The sequence below is a fragment of the Saimiri boliviensis genome, chromosome 3 (assembly GCF_048565385.1).
Source record: "Saimiri boliviensis isolate mSaiBol1 chromosome 3, mSaiBol1.pri, whole genome shotgun sequence".
NCBI lineage: Eukaryota > Metazoa > Chordata > Mammalia > Primates > Cebidae > Saimiri > Saimiri boliviensis.
Window position 1 is genome coordinate 147,095,262 of NC_133451.1, and position 17,696 is coordinate 147,112,957.

A 17,696-nucleotide genomic window follows, 5' to 3' on the forward strand; every position below is an offset into this window, starting at 1 on the left:
AAGGGCTGGAAGAGGAAGGAATGTGAAATTCATGTGTAAGGGGTGTAGAGTTTCAGTCTAGGAAGACGAAAAATGGAAATGAATGCTAATAGGGGACTCATGACAATGTGAACATACTTAATGCTACTGAACTATATACTTAAAATGGTAAACTTTCAGATATACATATATATATTACCAAAAATACTCCAAGAATTTCTAACACAAAAGGAGGCCATTCTTTAAAACTGTTCATGTGTCTCTGCTTTCATATCGTGTTGATAAACAGAATAGATATCTCCAATTTAAAATGTCATAATTTGTGCTCAATTATGGATTAATATTGTATCACCGTCATCATTTCTTTATGACAGAACAAAAATAATGGACTAAATAAAAAGATTTATAATGCTTCATTTTTGCTTTATTGAGAGAACAGAGATTTATTGTATATCCATAGTGTGACCAAATTAATGGGAATTTAGAGCTACTCCATCTGCATTCTAATGACTGCTCCTCTAAATGCTTCTCTAAAAAAGATTTATCCGACTTTGACTTATCTTGTTTTTGTGACAAAAATATGTATTGATACTCATGCTCTTTTCAGGACAGGGTGTGGGCCAATGTGGGGAAGAGCCTGAACTGCATTATCGCTATGGTGGACAAACTGATTGAAAGAGATGGTGGCAGTGAAGGCAGTGGCGGCAGCAATGATGGAGAAAAGGAACCTTCATTAGCAGACACCATCCCCTCTCACCCAAGAGGTAGAAATTATTTTTTCCAATCATTTACTGAGTAAACAAAATGAGAAAGTCATGATAAAATGAGATAGAAAGAGAGGAGTCAATAGTATCTTTGATGAAAGTGCTGATAGCATGCTGTTCCACTGCTCTGGCTTGGATGATGGAAGGCTGTTTATCAAATTGCATCTCAGTTGTGTTTTCAGAACTGCTTGCAATGTTCTTTTTTCTTCTCCTCCTCCTCCTCCTCCCTCCTCCCTCCTCCCTCCTCCCTCCTCCCTCCTTTCTTCTTCTTCCTCCTCCTCCTCCTCCTCCTCTTCTTCTTCTTCTTCTTCTTCTTTCTTCTTTCTTCTTTCTTCTTTCTTCTTTCTTCTTTCTTCTTCTTTCTTCTTCTTATTCTTTCTTCTTCTTTCTTCTTCTTTCTTCTTCTTTCTTCTTCTTTCTTCTTCATTCTTCTTCTTCTGTCTTCTGTCTTCTTCTTCTCTTACCACATAGAAACCTTGAAAAAAGAACAGTGTTTCTTCTTTTAAGGATCTGACTTAGTATAATCTACTTTTACACATTTCTCTAAAATTTTATTAGAAAGATAAATAAGCATCTGCATTTAACTCTTAGAAACTTGGAGGCATATCAAGGACACAGTATCTCACAGTGGTTTCTGAACAGAATATAATCAGATAGTATGATTTGTGCATTATTCTGAGAAATATATGTGTAAATTATCTCCAAAACATATAGGAAGATTTGATTGTAAGTAATATATTAGCTCATTGCTCGAAAAATATATGACAAATCTAGATTTTCATGAAAATATGCACATAAATATACATGTGTATATATGTGTTTTTCTGTAGAGAGGGAGGGAGGGAGGGTGGGAGGTAGACAGACAGGTAGGTAGATAAGTAGGTAGGCAGGTAGGTAGATACTTTCAAATGTATGCATTCTTACAAGGTTAGCTAGAAAATACAAAAATTTTAACTACAGATATGTCCCTATAAATGGCTTTGAAATTTTCTTTTTGTTGATTTGATTAATGTTTGATTAATGTTACACAAAAACCAAGGCGGGCTGGGCGTAGTGGCTCACGCCTGTAATCCCAACACTTTGGGAGGCTGAGGCAGGTGGATCACAAGGTCAAGAGATCGAGACCATTCTGGCCAACATGGTGAAACCCTGTCTCTAGTAAAAATATAAAAAAATTAGCTGGGCATGGTGGCATGCGCCTGTAGTCCCAGCTACTCCAGAGGCTGAGGCAGGAGAATTGCTTGAACTCGGGAGGTGTAGGTTGCAGTGAGCCGAGATTGTGCCACTGCACTCCAACCTGGCGCCTGGTGACAGAGTGAGACTCTGTCTCAAAAAAAAAAAAAAAAAAAAAAAAAAAAAAAAAAAAACCAAGGCAAGGCAAATGTTTATATTTCTTTATGGCAGTAGGAACTGCTATTAGGATTGAGTCAGATTTTTTGCTGGATGTCTTAAGTGTTTGGAGAGAATAAGCAATACTACCCTTCTCTCTTCTTCTGAAATCTGCTCTTTCTTTTACTTTAAGAACATGAGTCATAGGAAAATATGGACATTTATAAAATTAGATTTACGTTCCTCAATTTGTTTTCCTAATTTTTCATTACTCACATTTTTGTCAGGAGTTTAATTATATAAAACATCAATCTTTCATCACTTGATTAACAGTAGAGCCATTTCTAAATCATATTTGTAAGCTGTGTCTTTCTAAAGTATTCTTATTGCAGGTGGTTCCTCTTCCTCTGTCATACATTTATATAGGTGAAGTGTTTATGCTAATGTTCTTGATGTTCACACCTACTTGATCTAACTGTATGTAAAGATTTTCTATTTCAATAATACCAGTTTTTATTAATGAATCTAGTCTAGCTTCATAACTTTACATGAATCAAAATGAAAGCTTGTCATAGTTATGTCATAAAGAAATAGCATACTTCCATTTTCTTTAATTGAACATATATTGATTATCAAGTATGGGCCAGACCCTGCTGTCCTCTAGAAAATGAGGTAAGAAAAATTCACTCTAGTGACTTACTATGTCCATTGATAGATTTTTCAAGATATATTATTTTTTAACAGAAATAAGACAAGGGACACTGGATTTTGTTACATTTTTTTTTGTTTAATGTTGCCAAAACTTCTCGCTGAACACAATGAAATTCCAAAATATTTGAAATTATACAGTGTGTGTGTGTGTCTGTGTGTGTGTGTGTGTGTGTATCTTGTATTTCATCAGAAGATTGCATATGGGCAATCAAAATGCATTTTATAAGGTAAAATATTTGGTAGATAAATCATCTGTAAGATTAGATGAATCATTTTTATTTGAATATGAGACATTGTGTAGATATAGTGTAAACCTAAGCAGAAGTTTCTGCAAATGTGGAATTCACAACTAGATCAATGTTGTGAATGGTTAGGGTCAAACTACAACATATTGCCTTCTAATTTATTTTCTTATTTTAATTTTATTATCTGTGTTTGTTTCACTCATCAATTCTTTCTTGTGTTAGAATATTTTTAGGAGAAGTCACTATTTAAATGTGTAAAATACGTTACGTTTTTCTGAGTATTTCCTCATAAACGTTCTCAAGAACAAATAGTTTACTGCAAACTAATTCATCAAAAGAGAAGCATTATTTTAGATTTTTAAGTATTATAATAGTACTGCAATTAACACATAATCATCTTTGATTCTCTAAGTCTTTAACTACGTTTAAGATAGTTTCCCACAAGTTAGATTGCTAGAACTGGAATTATTTTGTAAGGAAGGGTTGCACCTTCTCTCCTATGTATTTATTTATTCTTTTTTTTATATCAGTGTGGACTCATGAATACTTATTTTTAATTATATTTGACACATAATAATTGTACATTTTTATGGAGTTCACTGTGATGTTTCAATACATGTGTATGTGTGGGTGAATGGAAAGCTTCTCCTTTGCCTTCTGAAGAGTGAGTGAAAAATTAATCCGTAAAAAGGCAGATTTATAAGAGAAAAGGAAAATAAATGTATTGCTATCATATGGAAGGGGAGAATCATAGAGTGATTGCCTTATATGCAGTAGAGTACAGATGGTTATATACACTAAATTTTAGGGGAAAGGTAGAGGAGAGGTAATATGGATGATTTTAGGAAGATAGTAAATGATTTTTAGAATAATTTAATGGGCTTGAAGAACATACAATGTTCTGTTGGGCCTGTTGATTTGTGACAAAAATATGTCCAGGTTTGTTGATGACTTTAGTCTTCCTCCTGTGATATGGGTTCAGTTAATAAATACTCAAGGAATGGAACACAGGTAATTGGATTTTTGTTTGTTTGTTTGTTTGTTTTTGAAGATCTGGACTTTAGGCAGATAAGGAAACTTAGCCTCTGCTTTTGAAGAGGTAGAGGATTGACAGATATGGGGGAGAGAGGAGAAACAATTCTTCTTGGTAGGTCTTCTCTGTCTTTATGTAGATAGAGAAAAGTCTGTTCTAGCATCTGTTGATCTCTAAGGGCCTGTAATTCAACATATTCATCGTAACAGGGAGCCATGTTTTGGGGTAAAACTCAGTGTGCTCCTTCATTCACATAATACAGTAACCACATCAGGGCAATTAACATATTCATTACTGTAAATATTTATCATTCTTTGTGGTGATAACATTCAAAATTTTTCTTCTTGCTTAAATACTTAATTATTTGGTTAATAATCCAATACTATTTATTTTGGACTCAAATTGTTCTGGATTTAGCCACTGGAATCTCGTTTATTCAGATTGGTCTCTGTGTCCTGACAACATCCTCCCATGGTCGTTTACTTCCTTACTTTCTTTATTTCCCTTACTTAATTTCTTACTGCTTTTGCTCACTGTCTTCCTCTTTGGCACCATAAGAAGCTCTAGGCTCATCTTATATTTTCCCTACCCCAGCTCCAGGTTCAGGCAGTTTCTAAAGAACCCTGGTTTTATTTTATTTGAGACAGCATTTAGAAATCAACATCTGGATGGATAGAAACATTTGGTGGTTCTCTGTAACAGAAGGCACTCTAGCAGGATCTCTAAGCACCCTTCTAATTACAGTATTCTCAGCCTTGAATATTGTCACTTATTTCATTTATACTGCTTTGGGTGAAATATATTGTAATTTCTTGTTTCTATGAAGCTTGGCATTATATAGCATATTTCATATTATATAGCATATTTCATATTATATAGCATATTCATATTATATAGCATATTTCAAAATATTATTTCTGATAATAAAATTTATTTCTTCAATAGCCCCAAATTTATCCCAGGCCATAGTTGTGGTGCAAAAGCCCTTTTGCTTCTTTCCTTTTTATAATTAATTAGTGAATTGATTAGGTGGGTAATTTAAGACATATGATATTTATTACAATGTAGCATGTGATAAATGCTGATAAGCATTTGTTGCAACATCATTTGTTCGTGATGTTATTCTTCATGTTGTATTACTTCTGGTTTTTTTTCACATATTAGGTTTCATACCTATTTTTCATCAAATTCTGGAATTTTGTTTTATTTTACAGGGTTTTTATTATTGTGATTTATGTTGGGATACATTTTTAAATATGGAGTAAATCAATCCTATGGCTGCTTTTCTTGTTTCATCATACTCCTTTATTCTTACAGTGTAGCCATAATTTGTGCTTGTTTTGCTGCTGTGTACTTAACATGGTTAAACAGATGGTCATCCGAGTTGTGCTACTTTTATTCACTTTCTTATGTTGTTCTATAACCTACAACTATTTCTCTCTTCAAGTTGCGGATTTTCCTTTTCACAGTATATTAATTTAGTAATATTTTAAATTTGTGGTTTTGAAGATTTTCTGTTTGTTTGAGAGTTGAGGTTTTACAGTATATCTTTCACTTGCTTTATAAATTTCTTTTAAGGGTAAATGCAGATAGTGCTGAGAGACATAAAACTTTCTGTGCTGTTCTGAACAGAAAGAATAGAATAGCTGTTCCAAAGTTCTACAGCTGATGTATATTTATGTGGTTTTCTAATGAACAAAGATTGTCCTTTTATTTGTGGTGCACTCAAACACCTTTCTGAGTATCTGCTGTCTGTGTAGCACTACATGCCTTCAATTTCATAAACTCCGGACTCGAAGACAAAATCAGTGAATATCAGAATCTTCGATTTTGATGTCATCTTAAAGTTTATGTAACTGAACCTCCTAAAATATGTTAAGAAGCTTATCTACAGGATCTCTGCCAATTATCAAGTAGCCTATGAGGCATATCCTGAGTTATAGAAAACTGTTTTTGTTTTCTAGAGCAGCATACTCCAGACCTTGATCCTAATATATTTTCTTTATTTTACCCGCTAGCCCAGATATAATCCTTTGCAATAAAAAAAAACACATTTACTTTTCTTTCTTTACATTAAGCCTAAGGTATATCTGAAAGCAGCCATTGTGTCCCTTTTGAATTGTCACCTTTTCAGTCATTTTTCAAAGGAATAGCTTCAAGCATATCCAATAGTTTGCATTTCTCTGACCATCTTCTAGTCTGTCTCAGCAGTCTGCAGAATTACACACAGTGATACAGATATGGTTTAAGAGTTGCAGAGTAACCCAGGAGGACCACCTCCCTACTTTTAGGTACTATCTACTATTAATGATATCTAAGCTCACATTCACTGTTTTGACATCCACATTCTACTACTAATTCCAATGATATCCATAAACCTTGCTAAATGTGACCTATCTTTCAGACTTCTCAAGATTCAAGCAACATTTAAGCACCACTATATACTAGACATTATGAAATATTGGGGGCATGAGAAGATTAAAACAGTCTATCCCGATTCTCCTGAAGAGATGGTTGTCTAAACCCATGCCTGACTGGTATAAAACACCTTTGAGTACACTCTAATAAATATCTGTGTTTTTAATCCATTATATCTGCTGACCTACTCAGGATTATCTGATTCACTTTTATATCCATTTTCTGTCCATTCCTAGAAGTAACAGATACAAATGATAAGGAAACAGAGCTAAAGAGAGATCCTTAAGGCATATCACTAAAAAGAACCATATGCATTCAAATACACTTGTTAATCACTACCCTTTGGGGATGTGTGTTCAACTGGCTTTATATTCACCAGTTCATATCACTGCATGGCCTGTATTTCTCCATCTTTCACAAGCGTATCATGAAATGCCCTGTAAAAGGCCAAATAGCCCATGCCATTGAATTATTTTTCCTAATCTATCCAGCTGCAAATCCTGTCAAAGATAAAGTTCCTCTGAAATAATTTTAATTCATGAACCCATATAGGCTTCAAGTCATCACTGCTTCTTTCAAAGTGGTAAACATCCATGCAGATCATAGAATTAGTCCACGTGTCATTGCTTAGAATTTGTTCCTAGTTTCTTGGTACTCATTTCCTTTTTTGCTTGAAAGTTCCCTTTTAACTTGTAAGGTATATTCCACATCCTTCCTGGGATCTGGTAATTCACTATATTTACCTCATATTTTACTTTATCTCTAGCTGCCTTCAATTAACATAGTTGTCTGGGCCCGTTGCTGTGGCTCACGCTTGTAATCTCAGCACTTCAGAAGGCTGAGGTGGGCGGATCCCTGGAGGCCAAGAATTTGAGGCCAACCTGGGCAGCATAGTGAGAGCCCATCTGTATATAAAAAGTAAACAAGCAAACAAACAGTCAAATGCACATCTGCTGATAACTACCAGAGATGTGCCAGTGATTTATCACCAGTTACCAATGGCTGGCCGGTGCCAAAGACTTTTCATCCTAAAAGCACACCCCAACCTTCAAATAGGGACACATATAAACTTGTAGCAAATTGCTTCTCTTTCCCATCTTTTGTCTTTGATTCCCAAGATTCGCTAGCTATCTAATATACTTAAAATAATTAAAGGCTGGGCCTGGTGTGGTGGCTCATGACTGTAATCTCAGCACTTCGGGAGGCTGAGGCAGGTGGATCATTTAAGGTCAGGAGTTCAAGACCAGCCTGGCCAACATGGTGAGATTCCATCTCTACTAAAAATATCAAAATTAACTGGGTGTGGTAGCATGTGCCTATAGTCCCAGCTACTCAGGAGGCTGGGGCTGGAGAATCACTTGAACCTGAGAGGCAGAGGTTCCAGTGAGCTGAGATCAGGCCATTGCACTCCAGGCTAGGTGACAGCAAGACTCTCTCTCAATAATAATAATAATAATAATAATAATAATAATAATAATAAAAGACTAGAACAATTCACTAATTAATACAATTATATATAAAATAGTTCAGGCATTAAGCCTCATGGAAAGACACTAAATTTATGTTGGCTGGAAAAGAAAGAGGAAAATTCATTCATTCCATATTTGTTGAGTACTTACCCTGTTCCAGTCACTGTATCCAGAAACACGTCCAGTTATGGCCCTGTCCTTACAGTCTAGTGCGTGAGTAAGTTGTATTTGAAGGGAGATACATAGTGAGAGATCTTCCAAAGGCATCACTTACAAGATAAAAGACTTAGGAAAGAAAGTAAACATTTGGGAGGCATCAGCAGATAGATTAAACTGGATAAAATATAAAGAAAAAGAAGAGGAAAAGAGGAGCAAAATCTTTATTAGCCTTGGGGCATGAGGATTACTCTCAGTGGAGGCATAAGAAGCATCAAGAAATGAAAATCAAATGCAGTTTGGAGACCAAACAGGGTACCAAAGGAGGGGTAATACTCACATTAATAGTAACACTTAGTGCATTCACATTTATGGGCAAGCACTTTGATGAACCTTCACATGCTTTCCTCTCTTCCTTTTCACAGCAAGCCTGTAGGGGAGTTTCTGGTTTTATCCCCATTTTACAGATGAACAGGTTAAGTAGTTTGTCCAAGATCACAGAGCTAGCAGGCATCTGAGCAAGGATTCAAATTCAAGCAGAGTGATCTCTGTCTGAGATCCTCAGAATATCTGTTGGAAAAAGGAATGGTGAAATTTTAAGAGCAGTTTTGTACATACGTTTACCTGCCTTTAGATTCATCCTTGATATCTTAATGAACTGTTTCTCCGATAGTCATATCTTATGCTTCACTTGTTTGCCAAGCTTTCTCCCTCTTTTTCAAGGCCCTAAATTTCTTTACCCCCACCTGCCACCTCAAGGAACTTTGACATCTTCTTCCACCTCACCATGCCTCATCCTTCGTGATCCAGTCATACTAAACTCTTCTGAGAACTCACCTGGTACTTTTCACTCCTGAGCTTTCAAAGCTTTGCCCATCTCTATCTTCCCCAGGCCCAAACTTCACATTCTCTGTTGTGCCTTCCCTCGTCATCCAGGCTAAGGCTGTGAGTGTGAGACCAGTGTGGTCACACATGGCCTCTCACTCAGCAATGCCCTGGGATCTGAGACTAATGCTCTGAGTTGCCATCCTGAAATTTCGAATAATTTTATCTTTGCATTTTTTTGGTCAGTGAAGTCCAATGGGATGATGAAGCCCGTGCCCGGGCCTTGGAGGTTTGCCCCACTTGCAGTTCTGTGGGCTTCTCCAACACCTGCCCAACCTTCCGTCTTCATGCCAGCCCAATGATCGCTTCCCATGCCCACCTACCAACATGCCTGGGTGACAGTGCAGAAGAGCCAGGGTGAGACTGGGTGCCTTTGAGGCTCTGTACTCATGTAGCCCCACATTCAAGGGAGTGTGGCATGAAAGAGTAAATAAAAAGCACCTTGACAGGTCTGGAGCAATGCCACTCAAGGAAAAATCTCATTTACTGCTTTTTGAATAGGTCCTTCTATTTTTATTTTTTACTGGATTCTGTCACTTATGTTGTCACACTTTCTGCAGGGCTTGCAAGCACAAAGGCCCATAGGGGTCATGTAAAGTAATATGAATGAACCAAGTGAAGTGGATAGAAGCCAGAGCAAACTGGAGAGTATATGTTCCTCTAGAAGGGGGTCACTGTTCCAGCCCCAAGCAGTCATTTTCATTTTCATGGAGAACATTGAGCTAAAGTTGCCATGCCTTCTGATTTTTCAAATGAATCTGAATGTTTATGTAAAATACCCTACTTTTTTTAAAGGTTAAAACTTGCTAAAATGTGATAGATTCCAAATAAAATTTGCCAGACCATATAAGACTGGTCTATAAACCACTATTTTGAAATGTTTGAATGTCTGATTTATTGCACATGCCATTTTAAATGTCATTTCCCCTAAGAAATATGCCAAGTGTTTGTGATTTGTTCTTGAATCTCCAGAACCTAACATAATTAGTAGCAAATAATAGAGGCCCAATATTGGGGAAGTCACATTGATCTACCATTGCTATTGACACAATTGAGTGTTTCTTGCTATTAATAAGTGAATATTGTTCAACATTTATGTAAAGATACTAAGATTCTCAGAATTTATACTTGACAGTAGACAATTATTTCAGTGGTTTTATAGTTATAACAAGTCTTTTATTTTATAAAATACAAACATACAAGCACAATCTTTTTATCAGAGGGCTTAAATATTAATATTTTGAATTCCATAAATTTCTACATATGAATGTTCACAGTTTCATTGGAAAAAAAAATCAATGAATAAGTCTTTAAAAAATTAATAGTTCTCCAGCTAAAACAATTTTTAGAGTACAATTACAAATTTCAAACAAACTTAAATACTCAAAATATGCCATATAAAGTTTTATTGTAAGCCTAGAATTTCAGTAACATTTTTACATTATGAAATTTTAAAATGTCTATTCCTCCCAGAAAACTAAGACTGTTTACCTTAAAAATTGTACAATGAATTATGAAGTAACAGAGTAACATGGGACTCAGAGCCGGACACTTGGCACGTCCACAATTTGGAACTTACTTGGCTTCATGATCTTTGTCAAGTCATTTACCCTCTCTGCATCTTACGTCCCTTTTTGGTAAAATAATCTACAAAGTTTTAAGGACTCTTTCAGTTCCAAAGTTTTATGGTAATAAAAAATAAATAATAAAAATAATAAATAATAAAAAAGATGCCACATTTTTAAAGGTGATATTAATTTTTTTCAGTCATTCAACATATTTTAATTGAGTATCTACCATGTGCTAGGCACTATTTTAGGTCCCGAGGACTACAGAAGTAAACAGAAAAGATAAAACACTTGCTCTTCTGAAGTTTATGTTCTAGTAGCAAAGAGATAATAAAAAGTAACACAAGATATAGGGGCAATGTATAAATAGTGATGATGATGGAGGCTGTAGAAAAAAATATAGAGCAAAGTAAAAGGGTTTTGATGGAACATTATAGGGCAGAGATTGCAGTTTCGTGGAGTAGGCCATGTCGGTCTCATTTAAAAGGCGATTCTTGAGCAAAGACACAGGAGGTGAGACTGTGAGCCATGTGACTCTCTAGGGAAAGGATTATTGGTCATAGAAAATAGCTACTAAAGCAGCACTGAAGCATAAATGTGCCTACCATATTCACGAAAAAACAAGGGGAAGACAGTTTGGATCAAATAGGGAAAATAAAGATAGGAGAGTAGAAGATGATGTTAAAAAGGTCACTTAAGGGAAGGATCATGTAGAGGCTTTTGTGTACATGTTGGCTTTTACTCTGAGAAAAATGGGGAGCAATTGGAGGGTTTTGAATAGAGGATTAACCTGATTCGAATTACACCTAGGCTGTTGTGTTGAGATTAGACTACCCATGAAAAGGGTAAAACCAGGTATAGGCAGTTAAAATGTGAATACCATTGTCGGTGAGGCAGGATGAGCTTGGATGAAGAAGTTAGTAGTGGAGGTGATAAAAACTAATGAGATTCTGTGCCTGTTTTTAGGGTAAATCACTTAAAATGTTAAATTTGACATGGAGGTATCAAGTTTGCTGTTACACATAAGAATCGAGTTCAGGAGACGTATTCTGGCTAAAGATATTAGTTTGAAAATTGTTATTATGTAGACAGTACTTAAAGACATGAGACTGAATATTAGCAACAGGGATCGAGAGTACAGAGAAAGGGGAAATAACCTGCAGATTATACCTGAGGACGTTTCAGCGTTGATGTGTCAGAAATAAGTGAAGGAACCAGCAACCAAGTTGGTCAAGAGAAGGCCAGTGCGGTAGGAGGAATACAAAGAGAAAGTGCTCTCCTGAAAGCCAGGATAGAAAATGGGTTAAATAAAATGAGGAGTAAGAGATGGCTTTGAATTTAGCAATATGGATGTCTTTGGTCATGAGAGTAACCTTACTAGAGTGGGTGGAGATTAAGTAGAGTGGGTTAAGAGGAGAAAGAAGAAAAGGAAGTAGAGACAATATGTACAGACAATTCTTTTGAGAAGTTTCACTGTGAAAGGAAATGGAGAAGTGAAGTATCAAAGCTATAAAGGGAATTAGGGTCGAAACAGTGCTATTTGTCTAAAGATGGACGGATAATAGCATGTTTATTTTCTGATGGGAACGATCCAGTAAAAATAAAATAAAAAGGAAATATTGATCATGTGAGAGGAAGGAGGAGGATTTCTAGAGTGACATTCTTAAGTAGGTGAGAGCGGATAAGATCTGCTGTACCAACAGAGGAGCTGGCCTGAGCTACAGAACAGTTTATCCTCAGAAATAGGGCAGAAGTAAGAGCATAGAGAATATATGCTGGGAGGAGGCCAAGTGCAAGGTATCATGTAGAAATTATTTCAGTTGTTTTAACATAGAAGCTAATGTTTATGGGTTACTTAATATGTGGTAAAACAGTAAATACTGACTGCATTAACTTACTTAATTCTCACAACACTCATAGGAGTAATTCTACAAAATGAAAGGATGAAGAAGTAGGTAGTCGAAGTGACCTCTGCATAGCCTGGACCCTAACCCTGGAGTCTGGCTCCAGAGCCTGTCCTCTTAGAGCTACCATGCACTGCCTGCTCTCTCCAAGAAGAAAACCTCCAATCTTATTCTCTACAAACATATTTGCTAGCACCTTTTGATCAAAATGTTAAGCTGTTTCAGGCACAAATTTGTGATGCTATATGATAACTTCATGAAAATCAATCCCTTAGGTATCTCTTAAAGGCTTTCTGTGGAATCAGATGCAGAAATTAAGAATTCATAATTACAATGAAAAATTACTTAACTTTCTCATAAATATGGTGATGTTCATCACCACAGAGAAACTGAGATAGAGGAAAAGGGAGTTGATAGCTCCCATCCCGGGACTTAAGGGCGTGTGATTATTGAATGAAATGGCCTAAGAAATGCACTGTTTACATTGTTTGGTTACTTGCCTGCTTACTTAGCATTTATAAGTTAAATCTATGGACATGAGGCCCTATTGTGTTTGCAGAATTTTGTTTTTATGCTGGTGCAACTATACAATCCATGCATGTAGCAAAATTGGACTTGTATAAACTTAGGCTCCAAAAAACTGATGTGCTGTATTCCACGTCCTTGATCGTTACTAGAAAACTTCAACATTCACCTGGTTTACTTCAGGGTAAAAATGTTGCACTTCTTCACTTCTGATTGCCTGTACTCTGATAAGGATTCAGTCAACTCAGTATCCACTCTCTCTCTGCTCAGCCTTAGTTGCTGGCCGATATTTAAATGACAGGAGCTCACTGATGTAGACATATTGATGATTTCAGGTTGCCCAAAGACCTATGACCGACGCAGCTTACTCTTAGACACCCAGCCTGTTTGAGCGCCAGCGTACTGAGGTTACAGTTTATTTAAGGGCAAAAGGCAACAGAATAAGCCCAGTGAATGTGAGTGTGTGACTCCTCCAGTTGACACATAACCCGAATTGAAAACTTCTGTGCTACAACAAATACAAGGCGTGTTTGATTAATGGATTTGGTTCCTGGAAACTGTCTTAGCAGAATTTACTTAAGGCTTTCAACTTTGTGCTACGAAATGAGAAGTTTAACCAGGATATCAGTTGATGCGTTTCCTTTGCTATTTTTCTAAGAGCAAGGCTGGAAAGTTTTATGACACTGTGCTCTCGGGCTGGCAGGGTTTAAACAAACAAGGTTCCCTTGACATGAGGAAAGGTTGCCTTTTTTCTTGTCACAGCCATTTGTCTTGGGTTGAGCAGTACACTCATTTCTCATACATCTGGAAGGTGCTAAGATCAGTCATTGACCTCAGATCGTAGTTCAGTGGACGCTACACTGATTACATTTTAAGATACATGTTTGTTCTTTAAGTGAATGCCCTTAGGGCCTTTGAGGCTGCCCTGAGATAGAGGCAAGGGCGAGTACCACATTCCCAAGCTCCCTTCCTCTCAGGGTTAACATAAACCTTGCTTCTTCATTCACCCCGTCTGATGCCCATTGTTTCTAGATTTGGCCTTGCTTCTTAGCTCTTGCTCTACTCACACATCCTCTGTACCATCCTGTCTTTCTCCCCACCCCTATCTACTTCCATCCCTATCCCTACTATGGTGACCTCCCATACCTAGACTCCCACTGGTTTTATTCCATGGCTTCAGACTTAACATTTACTTCTGTTTTATCTGTGCCTTCTCCAAATCACTGAGTGATCTCAGCCATTTTTTTTTCCTCTCCCAGCACCCCTTATTTCTCCCTCTGGTCAGTTTATACATCTGTTTATTGGATTTGCCATTACAAAACCATACACTCCTCTCAGACTCTGTTCCTTCAGAGCCTCACCATGGGTGTCTGCTACCTGCAGTCCAGGCAGGTACCTACAGTCCAGGAAGCCTTCCCTGGGCTCTTCCCACATGTGACCTCCCTTAAGTGTTCAGTAAATGCCACAGCCATGAGTGAACCTGGTCTTCTCACCAGAGATGAACTCTATTGCCTCTAAACTCTCACTCTTTGAAAACTCGTTTGTTCACTGTCCCAACTTTTGTAGCTGTTATTATACCACCTTATACTGTAAGTATTCCTTTGTATTTCTCACCTTTCCTTCTCGATTTTAGCTCTGTGAGGGGAGGGCACATGCATTAAAAATGTTAGTATCACCCACAGCACCTCACATAAAACACACGCTCTTCGTCCAATGAATGAGTCTCTTATGATGTCAGTGAGAAAGGAGGGGGGCAATGATATAAGACAGACACATCAGTATTTATTAAAATAAGGTAAATAAAAATGGATTTTTCAATTCCTGTATCAGAGACAGGCAGTAGATCATAAAGACAGAAAGAGGGTCAGGCGGGCTTGGAGAAGGACATTCCGAGTGGCCCAGAAAATATTCCAGGCAGCCGAGTCTCCGCAGGTACTTTTCTTTTCCTGATTACTCTTCTGTTGTCTGGAAATAGCCTAGTTTCTATGCTCCATGCCCCTAGGATATGTCCAGATATTTGGAGGCCTCCTATAGGCAGGTGTCTAAGTCTATGACCAAAGTAGACTGCATGCATTATGCCCATACAAAGGAACTGACCTATAAAGTGTCTGCAGAAGAAGCCTTATTATTAGTTGATACCTTCACATTATGATGTTGACCCATATTTGGGTTGATGTAAGGAAAAGGTCCTTCAAAGTCAACAAAAATTTTATAAGCAAGAAATTGATTTCTCCCACCCCCAGCCCCCAGCCATGAACCCATCACCATTTCTGTGCTACCTGAGGTTCAGGCATAGATTAAAACCCCTGCTGGCTGTGAGTTTGGGTCTGTGTTGACCTTGGGGATTTTATTGCCCCCCTTAAAGGCCATTCTGATTGCTTGGCTTCACAGTTCATCGTCTTGTTACCTTAAGAGAATCCTAAGAGCTGGCTCATTTCCTCCCTTAACTCTTTGCATAAAGTTTAATGGATGTGCGATCTTTTTGCTTTTCTTTTTTTCTGTGTCTGAAAGGTTGTGATAACAAAAATAAGAATGGCTACAAGCTTTTGTGAAGGTAATTATTTTAAATGAGTAAAGAAGACCAAGTACCTGAGAAGAGAATGGCTCAGGAATTGGAAAGAAAGCATAATGCTCTGCTACAGTTGGTTGATATTTGGCTCTTTTATTTTTCTCCTGAGAAACATAAGAGCTATTGAGCTCAGAGGACATGAACATTCTGCACAGGAAATAGACGGTGTGTGGAGGAGGCGAAGGGGGCACGCAGCAGTCATTCTCTGAATCCTTCAGTGAGCTTCCCTTGACTATGTCTGAGAAGCAAGGAGGGCTGGAAAACAGAGGCTCTGCTTGGATGGCTTCCAATACACTTCGCAAAGCTCAGGAAAAGCTCAGCTAAGCCACGTGCTTTTTATGTTTTCCCGAGGAAAGACTTTGCTTGTTGGTCTCAGGGTTAAGGAGTCTCAGCAAGTTTTTATAGAGACACTAAAACATTCTCTTAGTATTTTCCTCTGTCATGGAAAGGAGCCCAGGGAATAAAATCACACTTAGTGCCTGCTAGGCTTGTTGGCTCAGGGGAGAGATGGTGGGGCAGTTACTATATTGTGGGACACCCTTAGTTTCACTAGGTGTATCAAAAATGTGTGTGTATGTGTGTGTGTGTGTGTGTGTGTGTGTGTGTGTATAAAAGTACAAAACCCTGAAATGCACACATCTACTCTTCTGAGTTCAGTTTCTTCAAGTTTCAGCTAAGATTGTGTGTGTACACACACACACACACACACACACACACACACACACACACACACGACAGAATGAATACCACGTTCATCTTTATCTGGAGGACCGGGTAAACACCATGTAAATTGTGAGGTATGGAGAGACGCAGAAGTGAGGGCAGGTGTCAACAGCCTCAAATCTGCCAAGAGCTTCCCCCCTCAAAACATGTTTCAAAGCAAAAACTAAAGCATTTACTGTTTCTTTGTGAGAATGATTTGGGATGTTCATTGCAGCAAAAAGGCCATTTATGAACCAACTTTGGCCTTGCTTTGTCCTGTCATAGTCACTGTGTTTATTTCAGAACCTGAGATTTACACTGACTGAATATTAAGAGAGAATAAAACCTGGAGTCATTGGAATTTGCACTTGCCAGTACAATTTTCCATTATCTGCTCAACTTAAATTGTTTCTCTCCTAGAAAAAAACGTCATTTTAGCTTTCTCACGCGCCTCCATAGAAGGCTTACTGCTATTTTAAAGAGTTTACCTTTCTCACAAACTTGTGATTTTCTCATTCATAATTAATGCTTTCCTATATTGACAGAAATAGGAAATTTTAGCCATAAAAAGTATATATAATTATGCTAAACAGAGACACTGGAATATTGTTAGTATCAAGATATTGTTAGTATCTAACCATGTTCCTAGGTTTAGAATATTATGTGTTTCTTTTTTCCTCCAGTGTTTCACTTCTATTCTAGTAGAACTGGAAACCAGACTTGTTTGGGTTTTGTTTCTTTGGTCGTCTGATTTTAATTTATAATTAAGTTAAGAATCAACTGGTCAAATAAGTGAAGATGGAGGTAAATAACGCAATTATCCTTATGCTAATGAGAACATCTGCAAAGTTTTTAAAATACTTTTAAGAGAAATATTTAATTAGAATTGTCACTTAATAGTTTGCAAGAAAAAATGTGGCCACTTATTTTTTTAATTTTCTAACTAGAAAGAGCATATAAAGTATTGAGCACTTGATTCAGGATAGTATGATGCAGGATGCTGAAACAGTAAGTCCATGCTGTTTGGGAACTACCCCACTGCATGCAAAAATACAAATCAGTTACTTGACTGCAGTAAGTCAAAGTAGTTCTGCTTCAGCCTGATAAAGCAGCGCCACCTACTGCACAGAAGCTGTATTTTATGTTTGGAAGTTAGTAGAAACTGATCTCTGCAGAGCTAAGCACAGAACAAAATCAGTTTTCAGTCTGTTATCATCTAAAATCTACATCTGTTAATTTATTGAAGTTTTTTCTAGTGCTTTCCTGTGTCTGTTAGTCTGCCCATTCATATGGAGAACAACAAATAAGAAAGTGAGAAAGAGAACAGGAGATAAACAATACAAATAAGAAAAAAAAGGAATATAGGAAATTCATTCTTGGTATCTACTGATGTATCTTTTACTATGAAAAAAAATCAGTGTACCTCCATTTTCCCTTTT

At 37.2% G+C, this 17,696-nt stretch overlaps 1 protein-coding gene across 11 annotated transcripts in view; it reads left to right on the forward strand.

Moving 5' to 3' along the window:
- Nucleotides 1–17,696, forward strand: part of INPP4B (inositol polyphosphate-4-phosphatase type II B) — an 871,737-nt gene that overhangs the window by 745,521 nt on the left and 108,520 nt on the right. For all 11 annotated transcript variants that reach the window (XM_074396868.1, XM_074396869.1, XM_074396867.1 and 8 more), the window contains one exon: nt 587–743. In XM_074396868.1, coding sequence (XP_074252969.1) covers nt 587–743 — 157 coding nt within the window. The remainder of the gene's footprint in view (nt 1–586; nt 744–17,696) is intronic.